Source organism: Mobula hypostoma, chromosome 20 (genome assembly GCF_963921235.1).
Source record: "Mobula hypostoma chromosome 20, sMobHyp1.1, whole genome shotgun sequence".
NCBI classification, from domain to species: domain Eukaryota; kingdom Metazoa; phylum Chordata; class Chondrichthyes; order Myliobatiformes; family Myliobatidae; genus Mobula; species Mobula hypostoma.
In genome coordinates, this window is record NC_086116.1 from 21,240,349 (window position 1) to 21,266,826 (window position 26,478).

Consider the following 26,478-nt stretch of genomic DNA (forward strand, 5'->3'; position numbering starts at 1 on the left):
ACACTCTCAGGATGTGTATATGTACGGTCACAGCCAAGAAGATACTTCTAAGCAAGAGTTATTTATGTAGCATAGGAACAGCAGTCTATTTAGACGGCAGGCTCCCATAGACAGCAGAGATAACAGGCAGAGAATTGATTTAGATTAGATTAAATTAGATTATGAGGACACACAGTCCTCTTTTATTGTCATTTAGTAATGCATGCATTAAGAAATGATACAATGTTTCTCCAGAATGATATCACAGAAACACATGACAAACCGACTGAAAAACTGACAAAAGCCACATGATTATAACATATAGTTACAACTGTGCAAAGCAATACCGTAATTTGATTAAGAACAGACCATGGGCATGGGAAAAAGTCTCAGAGTCTCTCGAAAGTCCCATCATCTCACGCAGATGGTGAACCTCCAGCGCCGCAAACTTGCCGATGCAGCATCCTGGAAGCATCCGACCACAGTCCGACTCCAAGTCCATCCAAAAACTCTGAGCCTCCGACCAGCTCTCCAACGCCAAGCACTGAGCACCATCTCTGCCGAGCGCTTCGACCCCGGCCCCGGCAACAGGCAATAGGCAAAGCTGAGGATCTGGGGCCTTCTCCTCCAGAGATTCTCGATCGCACAGTAGCAGCAGCAGTGAAGCGGGCATTTCAGAAGTTTCTCCAGGTGTTCCTCCGTGCTTCTCACAGCTGTCTCCATCAAATCAGGATTGTGCACGGCATCCTAGTTAACACATACGATATCATTCAGAACGGCTGCACGCGCTGTGTTTCGCCACCATCTTCTCCTCCCTCCAGACTTATTTGATTTATTTAAATGTTTGTATTTAATATAATTTAACACTATTTTCCATGTAATTGATAGTTATAATTAAAACATAAAAATATAAAGCAAAAAAGGTACAGGCAGGGGTTCCCAACCATTTTTTATGCCATAAACTAATACAATTAAGCAAGGGGTCCGTGGATCCTAAGTTAGGAACCCCTGGTACACCCAAGCAAGCTGAATCTGACAGAGAAAAGGCCTCACCGCTCATTTCCCACATTATTCTTAAATTTGTTTCAAGCTTCTTGGATTTGCAAGTTTTCATTTGCTTTCTAATAGAATTCATTTGGGAGAATGTAACATGGGAATTAGCGGATCATATAGATCTTGTTACTTTCTATTAAATATAGGGTGTTATGCACAATGCCCTGAGGCTCGTCCTTACCTGGATGAAAACAAAATGAAGTGTGTGAAGTTGTCTGATTGTACTTGTTATTATAATGGGGAAATATTGGAACCTGGTGAAGAAAGAAATGACTGCAGAAATTGGTAAGAATTCACTTCATGATATTTTTCAGGAATAAGTTAGTATTTATTTGTAGCATAATACAATTTTGGAACTGTAATAGAGACTTAACTAAATAGGAAGATGATGTTTGATACATTAAGATGCCAAACTTCATGAAGTGAAAAGTCAGGGAAGTAATCTACCAATTGCTCTTGCTAAGAGAAATAATTTATCATGTGCTTTTTATGTACTAACATGATTACATGAGGCACCTTTAAAATGAGGCTTCATACAGAAGTCTCATTTGTATTGATATATGTACTGTGTTTTGCAGCTTGCTCCCTGAAGAACGTTGTTTCTTTCAGCTGTATTCATGTGTATGGTTGAATCACAATAGACTTCAACTTGAAGTTAAAATGGCAGTATACAGTGGTCTGAGTTGATCAGACCCAAAAGACCTAAACTAATTTCTGTGTCTAGGAGTTGTGAGAATAAGTTTACAAGCACAACAAAGTAACTTAAAAATATAGAGAGCACAAATAAGCCATACAAAGATTTAAGGGCTCATTATTCTTGGTCATCATTTGTCATTGATTGTCGCATTTATCAGGGGAACTCCAGATTCTGGGTCCATCTTAGACACTGTTCACAATCCCTCAGTCTAGGTGAAGCCCCAAGAACTGAATGAAAGGTTCCTCAATAAACAGGGGTTCAATCCACAAGCATAGCAAGACACACTGATACAGGCAAACTATTTGGTCTTTTGTCCTCATGCCACTAACTCAGCATGGTTTCTTTCATTCAAACAACCCATGTGCTCATCAACAGACATTTTTATGCCACTGTACCTGATGCCAGAGAAGACTCCAAGAGCTATCAGCAAACGTTAGACATAAACCATCCTACTGTGTTTAACTTGTACAGACACCTTGACACCTTACATACTGCCAGTTCACAAAGAATCAAAGTGTCAGTTGGAGCTTTTCAGACTTTATCCAATATTTGATCAAATTTACAACGCCACAATACATTCCGCCCCTTTGAATGTCTGAATAGACATTCTGCTTAAAACGAAGAATACATACTAATATCCCTTGGATGATTGAAAACTAATATTATCATAATTATCAATTATGTAGATCCAATTAATAACTGTAATATTCACATTAAAATATATGTCCTCATCCTCAAGGGGCGTTAACAACTTCCTGTTGACAATTAAAACAGAATGAATAAGATTTACAAACACCACATTGTGATCAGGGATGCAAGAGTTAGATTACAACTGTAGGCCCTCAATTAACACAATTAGTGCATAATCACATAATATACATTTTTCATGAAACAATAATACTGTTTTCACAAATCACAAGGTTATCAGTGGCTTGTCAACTCCCCTCAACAGAAGCCTAATATCCAACAAAACACAAGACAAGCATTAAAACAGAACAAAGCAACATTCCAGCAGGAACCTTTAAAAACAGAAGCCGAGGGATAGTTAAAAATGTTTTCATTCCCTCTGAGTCAATTTGACCTTATCCACACACACTGGTTGGGTCTGTCCTCGTACCATCATCCACTAAGCATTTCCTTGTCTGTCAGCAATAATTTCACCCTCCACTGGAGCGGATGACGAGTATGTCACAAACACTGTACTCCCTCCGGGAGAACTGAATCAGCTCTTTTATCAGCTCGTTCAGTTGTGCCATCAGGAACAAAAGGAATAAATTGTCCTGTCATTAACAAAAGGGGAGTACCTTCAAGGGGTGATTGTTCAAATTATACAAAGCACGGGGGAAGGACAGGTAACCATCCAGACCAGGTATGGGCAGGAGTAAGTAAACAAACTTGCTATTTTTAATAGGCCATTCATTCATTCATTCAATCAGACCATTGGCCTGAGGATAGTAGGGGACATGGAGGATCCAGATACACCATTAGAAACAGCCCTATCTTGCACCCTGGAAGGCCTAAAGAGTGAACCATTATTTCAAGGGTACAGAAATGAGATGTTCTAATCCCTGAAGGGTACCACACTGATTAGCTTTAACAGTAGGGATTGCCATAAAAAAAATCAGAGTAAGACTCCACCATAGTGAGAATGTACTAGCATCGCTTCAGTAAAGGCAGGGGACCAATGTAATCTATCTGTCGAATCTGAACAGGAGCACGCCCACAGCAAATAGCAGCCAAGGGCCATTTTAAAAGCAGTTAGTCCTTAGTTTCTAAACATAGTCCACAATTCCCGACCACAGTACAAGCTATATCAGTGGGAAGAATAATCCTTATGGCCTAGACCACTCCATAGCATCCTGTACCCCCAAATAACCAGAAGATTCATGGATCCACCAAGCAAGTGGGTTGCGATCAAAGTGTTAAAGGTTTTGGAAACCTCCTCTTCAGAGGATCCCCGCAATAGCACATCATCGATATAGCGAGCTACACACAGATCCTGTACCACCACACTATGGGAAGTAGTCGGACTATGGACATGTCCCTGTGGAAGCCATGTATAGGTGAACTGAAGGACATTCCATCTAAAAGCAAACTGATATGGCTCGGCAATAGAGATGGAGAAGGCAGCCTTAGCCAAATCAATAACAGCATAACTATCAGTCCCAATCCGATGTAGGGGCCACCGAAGGGTGATCAGTCCCTTTGTCTGGGCTATCAAATGCAACCCACAATGCTCACAGAATAACACATAAAGAACGGCAGTAGGTACACCGTCATTTTTTTCCCTTTAGCAGAGACAGAACCATTTCCTTCCTACTAAAACGGGAAGAGGAACCATTGATACCCACTGCTGAGACACAGCCATTCCGGGATATAAAAGCAAACTTAACCTTCACCAGTTCCTGATCTATATCTGACCCTTCAAATGGGGCCAATAGTCTGCTAGTGTCTGCAACAGTCTGCAATAGCCTCGGGGTGGTGGGGGGGGGGGGTCCAGGAACAAGGAGACGCGTCCTAATCCAAAGCAGCAAGATAGCGAGCAGGATCAGCCCATATTACCATTGTCCACAGAGAGCGTTCAGCTCTGTCAACCTGACCAACCCACAATTCAGTCAAGACCAATGGGTCCATCATTAATAAATCGAATTGATAAAGAACAGTAGAGAGGTGGGCGAATCAGCTTTGTTCAGCCTGCAATTTGGTGGTGATGTAGTTACGGATAGTGTTCTCAGTGGCAGTAGAGGCAGCCGCAGCAGCTTTGAGTTTGTTCATCAGCATTCCGGTGTTCCTCTAACTCTTATACATTTGATGGAGCGCGGCTTCAATTACATTGTTCTTGTCCCCACCCAAATCATCCTCATTCCAGATATCCTCATCCCAGGTATCCGGATCCTGCAGGAGCATAGATCGGACCTTTGCGGGATCCACTTTCATACAACTGCGCCACATGCAGTATCTGCATCACATTCGCCATAGCAACTTGTCTAATGCTCAGCGCGTTCTTGCGCTGCAGGTGCCATTTCGTTTAAAATAGTGTTCTGAGGACTCAAAGAGTCGAACTTGCGCTGCAGTGGCGAAATTTCCTCAGACTGTTGGGCTCTCTCAGTATTTGACTGTCGCATCGCAGTTATAAAAAACCACCACACTTGAGGTAGAGAATCCCTCTTAAAGGGAAAAGCTAAATGCTTAAAAGCATTGCAGGCGGAAACTTAACATCAGACAATTCAGCAAATGCCTTCTCCCAACACCAGGGAGGAACTCTTTACACAGATCATTAGAAAGTGACCCAAAACCTTCAGAGTTATCTGTCCATCTGGGGTCCTGATAAGTCTAGGCTACACTATAGCTCGACTTGCTTGTTACCACCACATTTTGCTGGACCCTGCTCGCAGTGCCAAAGGTATATAGGCCTGGTTGATCCAAAAGACCCAAACTAATTTGAGTGTCCAAGAGATGTGGTTAAAAGCATGCAAGCACAACAAATTAACAAGCCTAATTTATTGTCATGAAACAGAAAGCACAAATAAATCGAACAAGATACTGCATAGCAAGGCAGAAAGATTTCCACAAAGGTTTCAGGGCTCACGATTCTTAGTCTCCACTCGACTGCTGATTGCCACTGTTGTCTGAATTCCAAGTTGTGAAATCACCCTGAGTACGTCCTAGGCACCAATTACGATCGCTCGGTTTGGGTGAAGTCCCAAGAACTGAGCGAAAAGTGCCTCAGTATGTAGGGGTTCAATCACAAGCATAGCAAGACACGCAGAGACAGACAAATTATTTGATCTTTTGTTCTCATGAGAATGGTTTCTTTCATTCAAACAACTCCTGTACATTGACAGACATTTTGATGCCACTGTGCCTGATGCCAAAGAAGACTCCAAGTGCTAAGAGCAAATGTTAGACATAAGCAATCATACAGTGTTTAACTTGTACAGACACCTTGACACCTTACATACTGCCAGCTCACAAAGAGTTAAAGTGTTACTTGGAGCTTTTCAGGCTTTCATCTAATATGTATATAAAATATATATTGGACAGAAGAAGAAGTTCCAGTCAAGGAATAGTCAAGTTTTTTTTTATTGTTACTTAGATTTGTCTGAAAGTACTTATCTTCTCGAATAAAACTCAGTTGTGAGACCTTGTACTTTCCTCCAAGAGACTTTCTCAATTGGAAACAATCAAAACAAACTCATCACTAAGGAAATATTTTAGCATCTAAGTAATTATTCTGATTATTTGTTGAGGCTGAAGTCATGACACTTATTTTTTTCAGTTCCAGTACCTGCATTGAAGGAAAGATGATCTGTACAGGTAATTATAGAAAAATATGAATGAGTGATTGAATGATAGTATTCTCTTTTGAGCCGTTAATTTAGTATAAGCCTTTTATGTACTTAATCCCTCTGCAATGTTAACAATCTGTGTATGGTTAAGATAAATGGCAATCTGTCAATCAACACAGACTGTAAGGTGTAACCGTTGCTGATTCAATAGATTTACACAAAGAATAAACAACTAATTGGTCACAAAAGCAGCCACGTTAGATTACTCAAATTGAAACATCATGGCATGCTCCAACTATGGGAAAGAAAATATTGCTGGACCTGCTTGCATGTGCTTATACCAAGAATCCTCAATTTTGATTGGGATTATTAGTGAGACAATTTCAGTTTTCTCAGATGAATTGTGTAGATTTGCCTTGGTATCAAAAAGTAGGAAAAGTCAAAGTTCTAAGTACATTTATTATTATGTACGTATAAATAATACAACCTTGAGATTCATCCACTTCCAAGCAGCCACAAAACAAGAAACTCAAAAGAACCTAACTTGAAAACAAAAACTATGCCCAAAGCACGGAAAGAGAAAGGAAATACGCAAATCGTGCAAACGATAAAAACAAGCAGCATCATTCAGAACAAAAGTCAAGAATGTTCATACTATAAATATGGATGAAATTAGGTGTGGCAACAGTTTCAGCACTTAAGCTGTTTGGGTGAACCTGTCGCATTGATTAAGCCCAGGAGTTCATAAATACCTGCATTAGCCATTGTCCAGTATGTTTACCAACTTCATCATTATCATCTGGCAATCCACTACAGCTGCTCAGCATGACAGAGCATTTGCAAAAGAGATACAGAGTTGATGGTCTTAAATTGCTTAATGACATAACCCCATGACTGCATGGGTTTCCTCCCACATTCCAAAGGCGTTCGGGTTAGTAGGCTAATTGGTCACATTATAAGGCTAATAGGGCAGCACAGTCTCATTAGTCCAGAAGGGCCTGTTACTGTGCTGTATCTCTAAATAAGTACATGAAAATAAATATAAAGAACTAAATAAAACACTCATTCTCAATCAAAATCTAACACTATAGCTTTAATTAACAAATGCTATTTTATATCTCAAGATTCTGATGAAACATAGCCTGCCCTTGTCCTATTAGAATGTCAAATAATTTAAGATCAATATTTGTCCCTTATGTAATCCTATTTTAGGTAGCGTTCAGTCTTATCCACAATATTGTTGCTGGTGTTCTTTAATACTCACCCTTAACATTTTCAAAATTTCAGTAATTCAATCCAAGTTTCTAAATGCAGGTTAACAACAGGAAATGTTGAAAATACTCATTGATCAGATAGCATCTGTGGAAAGAGAATAAGATGCTACTTGATCTACTAAACTTGCATAAGGACCAGGTAGAGTTAGAAACAAACAATTTTTAAGTAATGGATGGATAGAACAATGTCTCATGTAGACTAATGACTGAGAGAAACTGAACAAGATAGGTGGTGGTGATACTGGCCGGAGAATGGCAGAATGTAACAGATTAAACTCAGGATGTTTCCTTTTACTTATAAATCACTGTCATGTTGCTGTTTAGACATTCCTACTACAACAACGGAAGTGTCAACAGCCACAAGTCCTCCTACCACAACAACCAAGTCGTCAACAGTCACAAGTCTTCCCACAACAACTGAAGAGTCAACAGCCACAAGTCTTCCCACACCAACTGAAGTGTCAACAGGCACAAGTCCTCCTACCACAACAACCAAGACATCAACAGCCACAAGTCCTCCTACCACAACAACCAAGACGTCAACAGCCACAAGTCCTCCTACCACAACAACCAAGACGTGTCAACAGCCACAAGTCCTCCTACCACAACAACCAAGACATCAACAGCCACAAGTCCTCCTACCACAACAACCAAGACGTCAACAGCCACAAGTCCTCCTACCACAACAACCAAGACGTCAACAGCCATGAGTCTTCCTTCCACAACAACTGAAGTGTCAACAGACACAAGTCCTCCTACCACAACAACCAAGCCCTCAACAGCCACAAGTCCTCCTACCACAACAACCAAGTCGTCAACAGTCACAAGTCTTCCACCACAACAACTGAAGAGTCAACAGCCACAAGTCTCCTACCACAACAACCAACTGACAGTCAACAGCCACAAGTCCTCCTACCACAACAACCAAGACATCAACAGCCACAAGTCCTCCTACCACAACAACCAAGACGTCAACAGCCACAAGTCCTCCTACCACAACAACCAAGACGTCAACAGCCACAAGTCCTCCTACCACAACAACCAAGTCGTCAACAGCCGCAAGTCCTCCTACCACAACAACCAAGACGTCAACAGCCACAAGTCCTCCTACCACAACAACCAAGACATCAACAGCCACAAGTCCTCCTACCACAACAACCAAGACGTCAACAGCCACAAGTCCTCCTACCACAACAACCAAGACGTCAACAGCCGCAAGTCTTCCCACAACAACTGAAGTGTCAACAGGCACAAGTCCTCCTACCACAACAACCAAGACATCAACAGCCACAAGTCCTCCTACCACAACAACCAAGACGTCAACAGCCACAAGTCCTCCTACCACAACAACCAAGACGTCAACAGCCACAAGTCCTCCTACCACAACAACCAAGACGTCAACAGCCACAAGTCCTCCTACCACAACAACCAAGACGTCAACAGCCACAAGTCCTCCTACCACAACAACCAAGACGTCAACAGCCACAAGTCCTCCTACCACAACAACCAAGTCGTCAACAGCCGCAAGTCTTCCCACAACAACTGAAGTGTCAACAGGCACAAGTCCTCCTACCACAACAACCAAGACATCAACAGCCACAAGTCCTCCTATTACAACAACCAAGATGTCAGCAGTCACAAGTCTTCCCACAACAACTGAAGAGTCAATAGCCGCAAGTCTTCCCACACCGACTGAAGTGTCAACAGGCACAAGCCCTCCTACCACAACAACCAAGACGTCAACAGCCACAAGCCCTCCTACCACAACAACCAAGACGTCAACAGCCACAAGTCCTCCTACCACAACAACCAAGATGTCAACAGCCATAAGTCTTCCCACAATAACTGAAGCGTCAACAGCCACAAGTCTTCCCACAACAACTGAAGTGTCAACAGGCACAAGTCCTCCTACCAAAACAACCAAGACGTCAACAGCCACAAGTCCTCCTACCACAACAACCAAGATGTCAACAACCATAAGTCTTCCCACAATAACTGAAGCGTCAACAGCCACAAGTCTTCCCACAACAACTGAAGTGTCAACAGGCACAAGTCCTCCTACCACAACAACCAAGACGTCAACAGCCACAAGTCCTCCTACCACAACAACCAAGATGTCAACAACCATAAGTCTTCCCACAATAACTGAAGCGTCAACAGCCACAAGTCTTCCCACAACAACTGAAGTGTCAACAGGCACAAGTCCTCCTACCACAACAACCAAGATGTCAACAGCCACAAGTCTTCCCACAACAACTGAAGAGTCAACAGCCACAAGTCCTCCTACCATAACAACCAAAATGTCGACATTCACAGGTAAGTAGATAAATAATATTGTTTGAAAACTTAATGATAAGATTCCAAAGCCTATCCAGAAAGGCACAGGTGTTTCTCCCAATCATTTTAATGCTTTCAGGTATGGATACAGAGTATGATATTCACAGCCTCCTTTGTCCATTCTAACTTATGTTTACCTCTCTAGCACAAACAGTATGTAAGGAATCCATACAGCTAAATGTCTTTGGGTGGTTTAACCTTATATGCCATTTAAATGTCAAAAGTGCCAACAAATTTATAAACTGCATGGTTAAATCAACTGATGTCCCTAAAAGTAGTACCTGAGAAAACAATATGTTCTTTAGAGACAATTAAATACTATGCTGTCATCCATGTAGGAAAATGAAGCAGGATCCCATGAATGACAGCAAGGTATATGAATAAGTCATGTGTTTTCAGATGTTAGCAGAGGGATAAATATTTATCAGGCCACTAACTGATCTGTTTTTCTTAAAGAAAAGGTATGGAATCATTCACATACGCTTGAGAAGTAAAGTCACATTTTATGATCTTGTAAAGATGGCAACTTCATCTTACATCTTTGCCACAAATGTGGTTTCAATGCATGGCCTTCAAACTTGAGAATAAAAGTGACTCAAAACCAATATTCCCTCTAAGATGTGCATATGTGCACACACATCTTTTGTTACTAGCACTCAAAGGAATTTAAACTGTGCACAAAACATTGTCACCCTCTACCTCATTGGCATTTTAAGTATACTTCACAGTTGTACACAATCACATTTCCTTTTCCAGTTTCTGATGTGGACAAAGTTGAAAACATGGAGCTTGCAATGATTTGTTTGCAGAGTTTAGAATTGGTTTATTTATGCCATTTTATTGAAGAAATTATTTATTGAGCACTTCTTGTTGTCACTGGGCAAAAAAATTGCACAGCATAAGATTCTTGCACACACTGGTTATTACAAATTGGAGGGAGCATTGACTCAAAACCTAGCAGGGTTCCACTGTGAAGCTTCATTTCTCTTGTGAAATACAACTGTCCAGTTTGCAACCTAATGGTCTATTCGCTCAAGACACCAGGCAATTTAGTCAACTCCAGGGGCCACATAGTCTCAGTCAACCCCCAAGCAGTGCATAAACAGATACAGCTAACTCTTCAGGTTATAGAATCTGCACTTTACACAGATGTTGCCTGCCCTGCTGAGTGTTAGCAGCATATATTGTTTTTTTATATTTCAGATTTCCCACATCTGCAGTTGTCCCAATTTGGGGGCAAAAATTACAGTCAGCTTCAGAGACTGAGCAGTGGCCATCCACAGCAGGGTCTGGGCAAAGGTTGTCCACTCTAAGACCTGGGCAATGACCATGCCAGATTCTGTAACCTAAGAAAACAAAAGAACAATGCCTGGTATGCAGCGAGCACATCTATTTGCAGTTCCCCTCCAGTTCACACAGCACACTAACTTGGAAATATCTCACAGTTCCTTCACTTTTGCTAGATTTGAATTTTTTAACTTCCCATCTCAAAACCTTAAGGGAGTGCTCACAACAAAAGGTCTCTTCTTTCTCAAAGGCATTTAAGACTTGGTTTTGCTAGTGTATCCTTAGACCAAAAGATGATTTTAAAATGCCTGAGAGGTCAGGTAATCACAATCAGCCATGGGGCTGGACAAGTAACCTTAGTCCAGGTTGGACAAGGAGCCTCATTTTGGGACAACACTTTGTAAGACTGAGTGTTACTTGACTGAAGTAGATAGCAGTGCACAGGAAAACTTTAGAGTCCTTCAGATGAAATTTGAAGATGAATCATGTTGGCTAATGGCCAACAGTTGTGCATCCCAGACTGTTAGAGAGCTGACAAGTTGTCAAAGACCATTTTTGGGATGGGCTTTCATTTTACAACACCAGAAGCCTCAAGATGCCGTGCAGTTGATAGGGTAGCTAAGAAAGCGTATACTGTGTTTGGACCTCATTAGTCTGGGATTGATCTCAAAAGCCCCAAGGCAATGTTACAGCTCAATAAAATGTTGATTGGACCACACACTATAAAGTGTTGATTGAAAGAATGTGTTCAGTCTAGATACTTCATTATAAGAAAGATGTGGAGACACTAGAGAGGGTGCAGAAATTTACCAGGGTGCTGTCTGGATTACAGAGTATAATTTATTAGGAAAGACTGAGTGAACGATGGCTTTTCTCTTTGGAGTGAAAGAAGTTGAGAGGTGACTTGATAGAGGTGTACAAATTGATAAAAGGCATAGATCAAGTAGATAGCTAGTGAAGTTTTCTCAAGGCAAAAGTGGCTAATACCAGGGGGCATAAATTTAAGGTGATTGGAGGAAAGTATAGGAGGGATGTCAGAGGTAAAGTTTTTTGATTTATGTAAATAACATGTCCACAATGTTATTAGATTAGATTATGAGGACACGCAGTCCTCTTTTATTGTCATTTAGTAATGCATGCATTAAGAAATGATACAATGTTCCTCCAGAATGATATCACAGAAACACAAGACAAACCAAGACTAAAAAAACTGACAAAAACCACATAACTATAACATATAGTTACAACAGTACAAAGCAGTACCGTAATTTGATAAAGAACAGACCATGGACACGGTAAAAAAAAAGTCTCAAAGTCTCTCGAAAGTCCCAACATCTCACGCAGATGGTAGAAGGAAGAAAAACTCTCTGCCATGAGCTTCCAGCGCCGCAAACTTGCTGATGCAACACCCTGGAAGCACCCGACCACAGGTGACTCTTGAGTCCATCCGAAAACTTCGAGCCTCCGACCAGCCCTCCGACACTGACCACCGAGCACCATGAGAGTGCATTGTGAAAAACTCACATTTCTCCCTTTTTGCACGCAGACCATACTCACTCAGACTTGTAAGCACTTTCCAAGGTCTGAAAGTGCTCATCATCATTTTCCAGTCACAATGATGTCATCAAAATAATATTGGGATATCTTGCAGCACTTGGTGCATTGCTCTTCGTCAAATTGCTGGAGCTGATGCGATGCCAAAGACGAGATGACTATACTGGAACAGTTCCTTGTGAGTGTTATTTGTGAGGAACTTCCTGCTTGACTCCTCATTCTCCATTTGTAGATAGGCTTGTGACAAGTCAATCTTTGAAAACCTCTTCCCACTTGCCAAAGATTCAAAAGTGTCTTCTATTCGTGACAGGCAATACTGCACAGTGCGCAGCACCAGGTTAATGCTCACCTCAAAAATCCCCACATATGCAAACAGCTGCGGCCTTCACTTTCTTGATCTCCGGGAAAATGCGTTTGGCTCAATCACTCCACTCAACCTTGGAGGGAATTCCAGATGCCTCCAAGCTCTGCAGTTCAGCTTCGACTTTAGGACGTAGTGTGTAAGGCACTGAATGCACTTTGTGGAATCTTCTTGTTGCTACTTCATCAAGTTCAATTCTGGCCCTCATGCCTTTGAGTTTACCAATATCCTTCTCAAACACCTTCTCATTAACATTAAGCATCTGTGCCAATCTCTGGTTAACACTACCATCTGAGCGGCCATTGTTTGTTGATGCCACACTGAGTGCTTTGATTGAGTGCCAGTCTAATTGGATTTTTCTCAACCATTCACATCTGAAAAGTGCTGGCCCTCCACTTTTCAATATGTAAAGCTCCAACTGTTGTGTTTGGCCTCCATACTTCACATTTACTTATAGTTTCCTTTGGGAGACACTTGTTCACCTATCTAAGTCATTAGCATCACTGAGGTCTTCTCTAATGGTATCTTGGAAAACAGTCTGTTGTAGTCAGCCTCTGGAATTATGGACAAAGCTGACCCTTTATCCAGTTCCATTTTCAGTTTTACATTGGACACACTTATTGTGATCCAGATGATTTTGTGATCTGCTTCAGTAATACTATGCAGTTCTAGGCATGACAGTTCACCGTTATAAGACTCTTATTATGTCTGATTCTGTTTTACATTTGGTAACTTTATGCATTTTTTGTGCTTGAGACTTTTCACTTGGTTGTGCTTTTTGCCTGCCTTGCACATTCTCTCTATGCAACCTTGTCTGTGACACTCAGCAGACTTTTTCTTTGAACCAACAATCATTTGCATCATTGGAGGATTTGCCACATCAATAACATCTTTGGCTTTTTGCACCAAGCAGAGACATGTTATGCATTTTGCATTCTAATCTCCTTTTCTGTAGTTCTGCTGCATCTTTTGCTGCAGTCTCTAACAATATTGCAATGGTGAATGCCGGTTTTAAGGTTAGGTCTCTTTCAGACAGTAGCTTCTTTTGAGTGCTTTGACAATGGATGCGACATACAAGCCTATCCCTTAATGCGTCAGAAAGTCCATCTCTAAAGTTACAGTACTGGGAAAGTTTGCACAGTTCTGCAGTGTATTCAGTAATGCTTTCATCCTTTGGTTCCTTTTGTAAAATCTAAATCTCTCAGATATTGCCAGCTGTTTAGGACTCAAATTATTCTGTAAATTTGTAACAATGTCATTGAACGTCTTACTTGCTGGCTTTTCAGGGGTAACTAGGTTGCATAAGAGGCTGTACATTCTTGGGCCCATTAAGCTAAGAAGTGTAGGGGCTCTCTTCTGCTCCTCCACGTTGCTCGTGTTTTGTCAACTTTCCCGACTGAAGCCATCGCCACATTATTTTCACTTTGAATTCAGTATGTAAACAACAGCACATGCGTGGACAACAGATCAATACATAGTGTTAAGGGGGTTTAGGGGGTGGTGTCAGTGCTCCAAAAGAAACAGATCCATACATTACAGAAAGCAACAGATCTTTCATCGCTCAAAACAATTTTCAATTACTATCATGTTACCATTTGGTGAAATCAAATCTACACATAATAAGTTGATAGAAAACTTGAAATACTCAGCTAAATCTGAGAAAGTCATTTTGTAAATATTTCCTTTAATTATGTTTTCCTTCTTTCATATCTTACTACAGGAGGATGTTTAACATGGTCGACATGGTATAATGAAAATACGCCTACTCTTCAAATGAGATCAGACACTGAATTATTGAATCAAATGCCTAAGCCATTATGTCCGTACCCTGATTATAATATTACTGGTATTCAATGTGAAGCTGTCAAATTTCCTCAGCGTCCAATAAGTGAGATGAAGGATAATGTGACATGTGATAAAGAGATAGGTCTTGTTTGTACTTATAATCCAGAGACATCTGAAGATTTGATGTGTTTGGACTACAGGATTAGAGTTTGCTGTGGCCTTTATACATCAAGTCCCAGCAGTGCAGCACCCACAACAGTCATGACCACGAACAACACAGTCCCACCAATACCAAACACCACCTCCCTCCAAACAATTGAACCAAGCTCCATCACCTTGATCCCAACCACCAACACTACCACCCTCCTGTCAACACAAGCTACCTCCACAGTAACCGCCTCCATCTTGACTACAGTAAGTAACACCCTCCCAACTACACGGACCACCTCCACCCCACAAACATGTGCAGCAGATTCTACACCTACATGTCAGAAGTCTTCAATAATTCTCAATGAAAACGGCTGTGAGAAGTGGGATTGTTATTGTAAGTACATTTTATATATTACATAAATTCTTTAAATTAAAATATTTATTGAATCATTGACTTGCCTGTCTGTACCTAAACAATTTTTATGCTTTCAGGCGAATGTTTAATTTGGGGAGATCCTCATTACCTCACATTTGGTGGCACACAGTATGATTTCTTTGAGAACTGTACTTATACCCTTGTGGAAGAACGGGTGCCAAGATACAATTTTTCCATACTAGTCGATAATTATTTTTGTTTTCCTGGCATCGACTTATCTTGTGCAAGAGGGCTGATCATCCTTTATAATGCAAGTTCTGTAATTATCCGGACTAATGACAAGAGGCGTGTAAGTGAATTACTACTGAACAACAAATGCTTATACATTGTTTGTTGTTGAATTGGTTCATGACTCATCACAAAACAGTGATGAACCTGAAAACAGTTGAAGATCAGAAGTCTGCTAAACGAGATAGGTTTTAAGGATGAAATATAGAGATCTGGAAAATGTTAACAGAGCATCCATGGGTGTTTTGTTTTGTAACTCCTAAATATAAAACTAATTGAAAGCAAAAGCATGGAGCCAGGAATAATACATCTTAGTTTCATTTTTACTTCAAGTGAGGCACGCACTTATGACATAGTGACCTGAAGGTTGCGAGTTCGAGCCTCAGCTGAGGTAGTGTGTTGTATCTTTGAGCAAGGCACTTAACCACACATTGCTCCTACTCGTTTGTAGCCCAGCGGCAGCGATTGATGCAGTATGGACAGGAAAGGACAGGACAGGACATATGCCATCCATATGCTTTAACATACAGTATATCCCACAGTGCAACAAAAAATGCTTAGTCAAACAATATATTTACGATATTACTCAAATATTATTAAATATCAAATACATAATAATGGGAGATCCAAACACAGTGCTGTTTTAGGCTATGTTACAAAAGGGTGATGCACAAATACAGAGATGTAGGAGCATCACTTTCTTGAGGGATGCTACCATTGGAGATTTTGGGTGAGGTGAGGGAGTGTAGAGGTGAGACAAGCCACGGAAGTCATTAAAGAAAATGTCAAATATTTTAATTTGGAAATCCATATAAAGAACAAAGAGAAAGCAGAACTTAGAACAAGCTAGCACCTATTCAGCCATTCAAGTACCAGAAGACATTACATATAGTTCAGGGTGAAATATATCAGTTGTTTAAGGATTTTTTGATGTCGTTTATCTTTACAGATAACTTTTGATGATAAAATTGTGACTGCTCCCTACAGTTCAAATGGAATTAACATACAGTCAGAAAATGAAAGAGTATATATCACTATTCCTGACATCCTCGTGAACATAATGTCCTCTGGAGATACCTTTCAAATTAGATTATCACAAAAATATTTTCTGAATAATACTCAAGGACAGTGTGGTAAGTCTGATTTTGATTTTGAATCCTATTGATGTAATGGAAGACTAAATGAGATCTGTGCCTGTTAGAACATTTATTAGCAAGGTTGCTGATGCCATGTAGTTTCTCTCAGACTGACAAAAGCACACCTTCTTCCCCAAAGGCTCTTGCTTGGATAATGCAGTCGACGAATGCAGGAGAAGGAGCGGGAAAATAATGCCCACAGACTGCTGCCACGTTACTGCAAATGACTGGAAGGTTTCTGATCCGAATAAGCCATACTGTGAATCTGCTCCTATGGGCTTGCCTTGCTCTCCTCCACCTTCCTCTCCACCTTGCAAACTAAAATTCACACTTTGCAACAAACTTTTAGAAAAGTATGTGAACTACTTCCTCTTTTTTATTCAATGGAAATAAGAAAATGTCAATGACTTTATCTGCTAAATGCTAATGTACAGATAAAGTTAAGGTGGTTGCAGCAACTGTCGTATATCTAACAACTTATGAATGCATCTATTAAAGCAGAACACTACTTCCAAGCCAATACTAAAAATTGCCAAGTGACATAACAAAGATTACTTCCATTTGTGTGGCTTGATATTTTACTTATCTCAAAAGAACAATTGGTGGAATGTTAAATCCCAATGTTTGACCTTTATAGAGCACTTGATGCTTCAATTTAAACAGATATTAGAAATTACCTGGTGGCAATTTTCAGTTTTCTTTGCTGGAGCTTCTAATAAATCTCAATTGAACTGCACCAGGATTCTGGACTGTATCATCATCATCATCAGGTGCCGTACCCAGTTTGAGCTTTGACTGCCATGGCCGACACACTCCTGTTTCGTGTCAAGTGGATCAATTCATTGGTATTCATTTCCAGTTCTATGGCTGCTGTCTCCAACATCATTTGTCTTTGTCTTCCTCTTGCTTTCTTCTCTTCACTCTTTTCCATAATTACCATGCATCCTAACTCCTCTTTCCTAATCACATGTCCAATGAAGTTACGTTGCCTTTTCATGATCTCATACATTATTTCTCTTTTTGTGTTTGCTCTGTTCATGACACCCTCATTAGATACTCATTTCGTCCATGATATTCTTTGCATCTTCCTCAAAAACCACATCTCTGCTGCTTCAATTCGTTTCCTCATGTTACTAGATATTGTCCAACATTCTGAGCCACTTAACATAACTGGATAAATGTAACATTTCAGTACTCTGAGGCGGGTTGTCATGCCTAGTTAAGTGTTGGTCAATATACTCTTCATTCTCATAAAGGTGTCTTTTGCCATTCCTATTCTTCCTTTGATGTCCATGCAGCACTTGCCGTCTGATGTCACCCAGCTTCCTAAGTAGCAAAAGTTCTGTACTTGTTTTATGTCTTCTATCAGCCTGCAGATAGGATTCTCCTTCTTTTTGGATATCACCATACACCGGACTGAATACCACAGCCAAATGTCCACATGCTATAGGGAACATCTGGCAATGGAGCCTCTACTGCTTATTTTGCTTAGTTGTTTCCAAAACGACCGTAGGATATAGGAGCAGAATTAGACTATTTGGTCCATTCAGTCTGCTCTGCCATTTCATCATGGCTGATCCATTTTTCCTCTTAGCCCCAGTCTTCTGCTTTCTCCCTAAATCCCTTCATGCCCACGAATCAAGAATCTATCAACCTCTGCCTGAAATATACTTAATGACTTGGCCTCCACAGCCACCTGTGGCAATAAATTTCTCAAATTCACCACTCTCTGGCTAAAGAAATTCCTCCTCATCTCAAAGGATGCCCCTCTGTTCTGAAGCTGTGTCCTCTGGTCTTAGACTCCCCCACCACTGGAAATATCATCTCCACATCCACTCTATCATGGCCTTGCAACATTCAATAATTTCAGTGAAGTTACCCCTCATTCTTCTGAATTCCAGCAAGTAGAGGCCGAAAGCCATCAAACACTCCGCATATGAGAAATTTCTTAAATTTAATAGACTTTTCTAAGTTTATTAAATGAAGCTTCTAAGTTACATCTGGAACTTCCAGCCTTCAAGTTCATGGAAACGTCACAGAAAAAGTTCATTTTAAATTTCCTGCACTGATTAATAAACAGTTGAAAATAATTTTAGATTAGCATAAACTTGAAAATTACCAATTACATTGTTTTTAACAAACGTTCAAGAATCCATTTGATAATTGCAGTTTCTAGATCTTATTTTTACAAAATTATAATATTATGACAATTGGTAAAAGTGTTTTTCAGCCAATGAGTGGTTTTATTTAAGGGGCAGAAAATATTTGTTGAATACCTTTATTTTTAAACTGTCAGCAATGATTTGAAAAAGCTAATCTTTGGACCAATTCTTGCTCTGCTAAATGCCCAGCTGATAAAGATAGTATTTTGACAAATCATAAAACCTATAAGAATATGATTTGCTCTCTTTGTTAATACAGCTGACCTCTAGAATCATGGTGTAATTCAGCACAAAGTGGGTTTTTCTAGTTGCCCATTATCCCTATCTACACTAATCCCATTCACCTGCAGGTTTGTAGCTTTCTAACCTTTGGGAATTCAAGTACTGTACTTGACAGAATGCTTCGTATGTGCTATGAGAGCATCCACCTGTGTTATTACTTCTGGCAGCACACTGAAACTGCTCTGTGGATATTTAAAAAATTACCTCTTGGGTCCCTTTAAACCTCTTACTCTCACATTAAACCTATGCCCTCATGATGTTGACACCCCCACCATGGATACAAGATTCTTACTATCTATCCCTTTCATAATTTTATAAGATCATAAGATATAGGAGCAGAATTAGGCCATTTGGCCCATGAATCTGCTGCACCATTTCATCACGGCTGATCTATTTCCCCCTCAGTGCCAGTCTCCTGCCCTTTCCCCATATCCCTTCATGCCTTGACTAATCAAGAATAAATCCTCAGCCTTAAATATACCCAATGACTTGGCCTCCACAACCACCTGTGGCAATGAATTCCACACATTCACTACTCTCTGGCTGAAGAAATTGCTCCTCAACTGTATTCTAAATGGATATCCCTCTATTCTGAGGCTGTGCCCTCTGGTTTTAGACTCTCCCAGCACAGGAAAATTCCTCTCCATATCGACTCTATCAAGGCTTTTCAACATTGAATAGGTGTCAATGAGGTTCCCTCTCACTCTTCTGAATTTCAATGAGTACAGGCCCAGAGCCTACAAACACTCCTCATATGACAAGCCTTTCAATCCCAGAGTCATTTTCATGAACCTCCTTTGAACCCTCTCCAATGACAGCACATCCTTTCTTAACTAAGGGGCCCGAAACAACTCACAATACTCCAAGTGAGTCCTTACCAGTGTCTAATAAAGCCTCAACATTACACACTTCTTTTATATTTTAGTCCTCTTGAAATAAACGCTAAGATTGCCTTTCTCACCACCAATTCATCGTGCAAATTAACCTTTAGGGAACCCAGCACAAGGTCTCCCAAGTCCCTTAGCACCTCGGATTTTTAAATTTTCTCTCAATTTAGAAGATAAACTATACTTTTATTTCTTCTACCAAAGTGCATGACCATACACTTCCCGACACTGTATTCCATCTGCCACTTCTTTGCCCATCTTCCTCATCGACGTTCTTCTGTAGCCTCTCTCCTCCTTCAACACTACCTACCCCTCCACCTGTCTTCGTATCTATCAGATCACTCCCTCAGTCACCTTCACTCCAGGTATACCCAGCCTATTCAATCTCCTAATCACTGTAATTCACCAATCAGGCGTCATCTGTTCTGCACCTTCTCCAGCACAGTCACATCCTTCCTATAGCATGGTGACCGGAGAACTGCTTAATACTCCGTGCGTGCCTTGTTTATAAAGTTGGAATATGACTTCTCAGCTCATCTATGCAACTTCCAATGAAGGCGTGCATCCAATGTCTTCTTCATATTTTTATTCACCTGTGTTGCCACTTTCAGGGATACCTGGACTTGTATCCTATGCTACCTTTGTCCGTATTTCCGAGAGCCCTACTGTTCACTGTATTGGGCTGTTACTAAGTTCCATTATTTATCCACTGATTCCGCATACTAGGAGGCAAGTCCATCAATGGATCATGTCCTCTTTAAATCAGGGACTGACCATTACAATAAACCACACGAGTGCAAGTTAGAATTGCGATTTGCTGAGATGTGCCCACTTGGATCTGACTGTTCTTGAACCAGCCCACCAATTGCATGTTGCCTGCACAATATATAGGGCCAGATAATTTACAAGCAAGTGTATGAATGATGAGTCTGAGTAGACCACTCGCCCATCAAGGCTGCTCTGACATTTAATAAAATAAATAGTCTTTTGTAATTTCAACTCCAAATTCCTATTTGCTCTCAAACAGCCGAGTATCTATCTACAAAATAATCAAAGGTGCCACTTCATTGCCCTCTGAGGAAAAGGGTTTCAACACTCAAAGTGATCTAGAGAGCAGTCCAGTTAACCCTTTCTTTTTAAATAGTGACATTTAATTCAAAATCTCCCTTAAGATAAAAGCCTTTTTCCACCATTACCCGGTAAAGACGCTTTAGGATTTTATATCTCTCAATCACACTTCCTGCCAGTGGATGAGCAGCTGATGGTGCATTCCTGAGTGCACCGGGTGAAGAACTGCTAACGATAAATTATGTCTTGAGTCTCTATATATCTAAATACCATTTGAAACTTGTACAAAATATACTTAACTTTGTTTAAGTGTCATTCCCGTTCATTAGGCAAGAAGCCACTTTCTCCTTTATTATAAAAGGTGGGATAGGTGCTATGAAACTCATCCAGTAGTCAAAACTGGGAGTAATACAATGGTTAGTGGGTCATACAACTGACAATTATGTTTTTCAGTGAACACAAGGAAATTTAGCCTTGTTAGGTTAAGCACTTTAAATTCATTCTGAGGACAAAGAACAATTACCTTTACATTGTCTCTTTTCTGTTTACATCATAGTCCATTTGAAGAATGCAGAAATCTTATTCCCCAGGAAGTTTACCAGTATTACAACTCTTGCATCTTTGACCAGTGCCGCACAAATGTTACAAAAATTGCCTGTTCCAGCTTACAAGCTTGTGCCCTGGCTTGTAAAAGCATAGGCATATGTGTTGATTGGAGAACATTAACAAATGGCTATTGTGGTAAGTATTAAATAATTGTCGTCAATATTCCAAATGTGACATGTTTATTAAGAAAGAATCACAAGCTTTTTTATCCAGAAGGAGTTAATAAGTTGATAGAGGGAATGTTTTCATGTAAGATGAAGCTTCAGAAGTATAGACTCCCAATGTTCTTTAAACTGTAGAACATTATTCTAATAGTCGCAATGTTTACACTGAAACTGATGATCTGAATTTTGTAAACTTGCCATCCTCTATGAATTACTGCATTGTGGCAGTTGGGAGATGAACTCAGAATTTGTACTTAGAGTTTATTATTCCTGGCAACATTTCTTAGAGTTCAGCTTGTATCGTCCTGCATAGCCAATGCAAGATTTTGTGCAGCAGGAATACAGAATGAGATGTGAATCATTTGGTTTGATTTAGTTAATTTTGTCAGTGAGGATACAATGTGTGGCATAAATATCCAGACTTTGATGTGCAAAGTTCTGCACCTCAGCTACAGCTCATGGTTAAAGGTTGGAAACTTGAGGATGTTGGTGTACAAAATAAGTTGCCAAAGAAAGTCATTGAGGATATGTCAGTGACAATTACTTGATTAAAAAAAAGGTCAAGTGGCAAGATCAGATATTTTATGATTTACTACCATTCAGATACTAACTGAAGTTTATAATTACCACAACCGTAATACAGGTTTATTTATTTTAAACTAGTACAACACAAATGGAAACCATTCAGCCAATCAAGTTCACACTAGCTTGTGGAGAGCAATCTCATCAGTCCCGTTCCATTCCTCTTTTCCTCTGTAGTCTTGCAACTTATTCTCACACATGCCCATTAACTCCCCCACTTTCTTTGCCTCCTACCTGTGTTAAGGAATATATCAGCAAATATCTGGGATATGGGTGGAAACAAGACTACAGAAAGTGGTGGATTCAGCCGTTCATTCACAGGTGAAACCCTCCCCACCATTTAGTATATTTACATGGAGCACTGTCAGAAGAAAGCAGCATTCATCCTCAGAGGCCCTCGCTATCCAGGCCATGCTCTCTCCTCACTACTATCATCAGCTAGGAAGTACAGACATCTTAGGTCCCACAGCACCAGCTTCAGAAACAACCCTGCAACCACAAGTTTCATAACCACCGTGAATAACTTCATTCACCACTTTTATGAACTGATTCTATGATCTAAAGACTCACATTCAATGATTCTTAACAACTCATGTTCTCAGTATTATTTTGATTTGCACATTTTGTTTTCTTTTGCGCATTGATATTTATCAGCTTTTGTTTATGTTTGGTAAAGTTCTGTTGTATTTTTTTCATGTAAATGTCTGCAAAAAATGAATCCAATGGTAGTATATGGTAATATATATGCACGTCAATAATAAAATTATTTTGGACTTTGAACCACAGTACCAGACAGGAATGCAGATAGTTGCAAGGAAACTCCTTACAGACAGTACACAGGGTCTGGCTCAAAACCAGATGCATGAATCTGTGAGGCAGTAGCAGCTGCTGTATCACCAGTTCATTATTGGCACTCAAATCTTAATTGATTGTTGATATTTATCAGAGTACTTAAATACTAAATGTGTCACATTTTTATTTGCTTTTCAAGAATACAGCTGCCCAGATTGGTTGGTTTACGAGCCTTGTGCAAGTCAGGACAATAATGACTTTGAAAACAAGTAAGTATAAATTGTCAGCAATGCACTGAAGGAACTGTCTGCTGATTTTCTTTATTGAAAAATGGTTTCTAAGCTATGTTGAACAAAGGTACATATAACCGTACATATCTCTGTTACTACAGACAAGGAATTTAGCACAAAACTATTTCTCAGAAAAAAAACTCACAAAACAAATTTTCATTTTTAACATAATGAGACCATTAGATATAGGAGCAAAATGAGACCATTTGGCCCATCAATTCTGCTCCACCACTTCATCATGGCTGATCCATTTCCCTCTCAGCCCCAATCTCCTACCTTCTCCCCATATCCCTTCATGCCCTGACTAATCAAGAATCTATCAATCTCTGTCTTAAATATACCAATGACTTGCCCTCCACAAATTCCACTGATTCACACTCTCTGGCTAAATGAATTCCTCTTCATCTCATAATAAACAAACTCCAATGGAATATTCAAGCAACACACATCAAAGTTGCTGGTGAACGCAGCAGGCCAGGCAGCATCTCTAGGAAGAGGTACAGTCGATGTTTCGGGCCAAGACCCTTCGTCAGGACTAACTGAAGGAAGAGCTAGTAAGAGATTTGAAAGTGGGAGGGAGAGGGGGGATCCAAAATGATAGGAGAAGACAGGAGGGGAAGGGATGGTGCCAAGAGCTGGACAGGTGATTGGCAAAAGGGATATGAGAGGATCATGGGACAGGAGGCCCAGGGAGAAGGAAAAGGGGGAGGGGGGGAAAAACCCAGAGGATGGGCAAGGGGTATAGTCAGAGGGACAGAGGGAGAAAAAGGACAGAGAGAGAAAGAATGTGTGTATATAAAAAAATAACGGCTGGAGTACCAGGTTGGAGGAACAACACCTTTTATTCCGTCTGAGTAGCCTCCAACCTGATGGCATGAACATTGACTTCTCTAACTTCCACTAATGCCCCACCTCCCCCTCGTACCCCATCCGTTATTTATTTATATACACACATGCTTTCTCTCTCTCTCTCCTTTTTCTCCCTCTGTCCCTCTGACTATACCCCTTGCCCACCCTGCATCTGTAGGAAGAGGTGCAGTCGACGTTTCAGGCCGAGACCCTTCGTCAGGACTAACTGAAGGTGGCTTCCTTCAGTTAGTCCTGACGAAGGGTCTTGGCCTGAAACGTCGACTGCACCTCTTCCTACAGATGCTGCCTGGCCTGCTGCGTTCACCAGCAACTTTGATGTGTGTTGCTTGAATTTCCAGAATCTGCAGAATTCCTGTTGTTTGTGTTCCTTGCCCATCCTCCATGTTTTCCCCCCCCTCCCCCTTTTCCTTCTCCCTGGGCCTCCTGTCCCATGATCCTCTCATATCCCTTTTGCCAATCACCTGTCCAGCTCTTGGCTCCATTCCCCCCCCCCACCCCCGTCTTCTCCTATCATTTTGGATCTCCCCCTCCCCCTCCCACTTTCAAATCTCTTACTAGCTTTTCCTTCAGTTAGTCCTGATGAAGGGTCTCGGCCCAAAACGTCGACTGTACCTCTTCCTAGAGATGCTGCCTGGCCTGCTGCGTTCACCAGCAACTTTGATGTGTGTTGCTTGAATTTCCAGCATCTGCAGAATTCCTCATGTTTACGTTTTTATATCCAATAGAATATTCCACATTTTGTTCACTAGTGAGGAGTTCATTCATGGTGAACAAGTGGTACACCTTCAGAAGTATTTTAGAGGCAATGAATTCAAATGGCTTGTTTGAACAATCTGCCCAAATAGAGAAAAGTCTGGAAACAGTCAGGAAGTCTGTAGACAGAGAAAAAAATTATATTTCATGCCAATAATTCTTTGTCAGAACTGGAAAAATGGTAAAATCAGTGTGCTTAAACATGGAGTGGAGAAAATGGGGAATACCTGTAATACAGTAAATTACAGAACCAATTTCTAGTTAAGATGAAGGGTGATCAACCCAATACTTAAGCATCGCTTCTCATTCCATAGATCGTGCCTGACCTCTGAATATCTTCAGAACACTTTGTTTTGTTTCAAATTTTCTAGCACCTGCAATCTTTTAATTCTTAGTCTGGTTAAACGGTATGATGCACTGGATTTAGCATTGTGATAGCTGCATAGATTTTTTTTTATAGCATTGGAGGAGAATACATTGGGCAGAATCATGTTGATCAATGCAAGCATTTCATTAGCAAACTGTCAGAATTCACCCCAACAAGGTACAATTAATTTCAGCAATTTGATGTGCATATAACAAATTACTTAAAACCTGAATCTGATAACATGCTGACAGATTTGACAACTGTTATGTAACTGGACTCTGCGTGAAGTCCAATGGTGAAGCACAGACTTGCTGCCACATGCAAATATTTACACTAGGGAATCCATATATTGCTCTTGTAGCAGGGCAAAGAGACAGTCTAGCATCTTCTGACCTGGCACGCATTCTGAAACCCATTCACTTCCATGGAGGTGTTGCAGTTTGAGTCAGAATGATAAGAATGAGTTACTGTACATTAAAAAAAACACTTGTTTAACTTAATTAAAACATCATGACAACATTTTTAATAGATTTAATTCTACTTGAATAATTTTACTTGTTTTAATTCATTTTTAATCATTGTTAAATGCTTCTCAAAGAATCCAAATTTAAGCAGCTTCAGCTGTCTGTAAGTTGATGGGGGAAAGGTTTGTGTGCGATGTGGGTGGGGGTGGGGGGGGAACCTTGGTTTATGTTAAAGGTTTCCACACTATTCTTTTGTTCTCTTTTTGCATTATTTATATATATATTGTTATTATAATTTATAGTATATTTTAGATATTCCATTATATCCACTGCAGCAAAAGAAATTTGATGACATATGTCAGTGATAATAGACCTGACTCCAAATTCAGTCTGGGTCCCTGTGCCGGTTGCTATGTACCATGTCACAAAGCCCAACTATTTTATCTAAAACTGTGGGTCTATGTGTGGCATCACTTATCAGGACACTCAATAAATTCCTTGGATTGAACTACAAAAGGTGGGGCGGTGGCTAATTACTGTGGTGAGTGCAGTAGTAGTCCTACTGAGCAAATTCTGGGCCAGATACTCCTACAATAATTAAGGGAAAATGTCTCCCTACCTTCCC

General features: G+C 40.4%; 2 protein-coding genes across 2 annotated transcripts in view; both read left to right on the forward strand.

The window, feature by feature from the left end:
* LOC134359595 (mucin-19-like) overlaps positions 1 to 8,002 on the forward strand; it is a 65,689-nt gene extending 57,687 nt beyond the window's left edge. The window contains exons 28-30 of the mRNA XM_063073092.1: positions 1,179 to 1,317; positions 6,009 to 6,046; positions 7,617 to 8,002. Coding sequence (XP_062929162.1) covers positions 1,179 to 1,317; positions 6,009 to 6,046; positions 7,617 to 8,002 — 563 coding nt within the window. The remainder of the gene's footprint in view (positions 1 to 1,178; positions 1,318 to 6,008; positions 6,047 to 7,616) is intronic.
* LOC134359596 (mucin-5AC-like) overlaps positions 7,999 to 26,478 on the forward strand; it is a 35,729-nt gene continuing 17,249 nt past the window's right edge. The window contains exons 1-8 of the mRNA XM_063073093.1: positions 7,999 to 8,301; positions 8,339 to 9,608; positions 14,552 to 15,160; positions 15,259 to 15,491; positions 16,380 to 16,563; positions 16,706 to 16,919; positions 21,522 to 21,706; positions 23,309 to 23,378. Coding sequence (XP_062929163.1) covers positions 7,999 to 8,301; positions 8,339 to 9,608; positions 14,552 to 15,160; positions 15,259 to 15,491; positions 16,380 to 16,563; positions 16,706 to 16,919; positions 21,522 to 21,706; positions 23,309 to 23,378 — 3,068 coding nt within the window. The remainder of the gene's footprint in view (positions 8,302 to 8,338; positions 9,609 to 14,551; positions 15,161 to 15,258; positions 15,492 to 16,379; positions 16,564 to 16,705; positions 16,920 to 21,521; positions 21,707 to 23,308; positions 23,379 to 26,478) is intronic.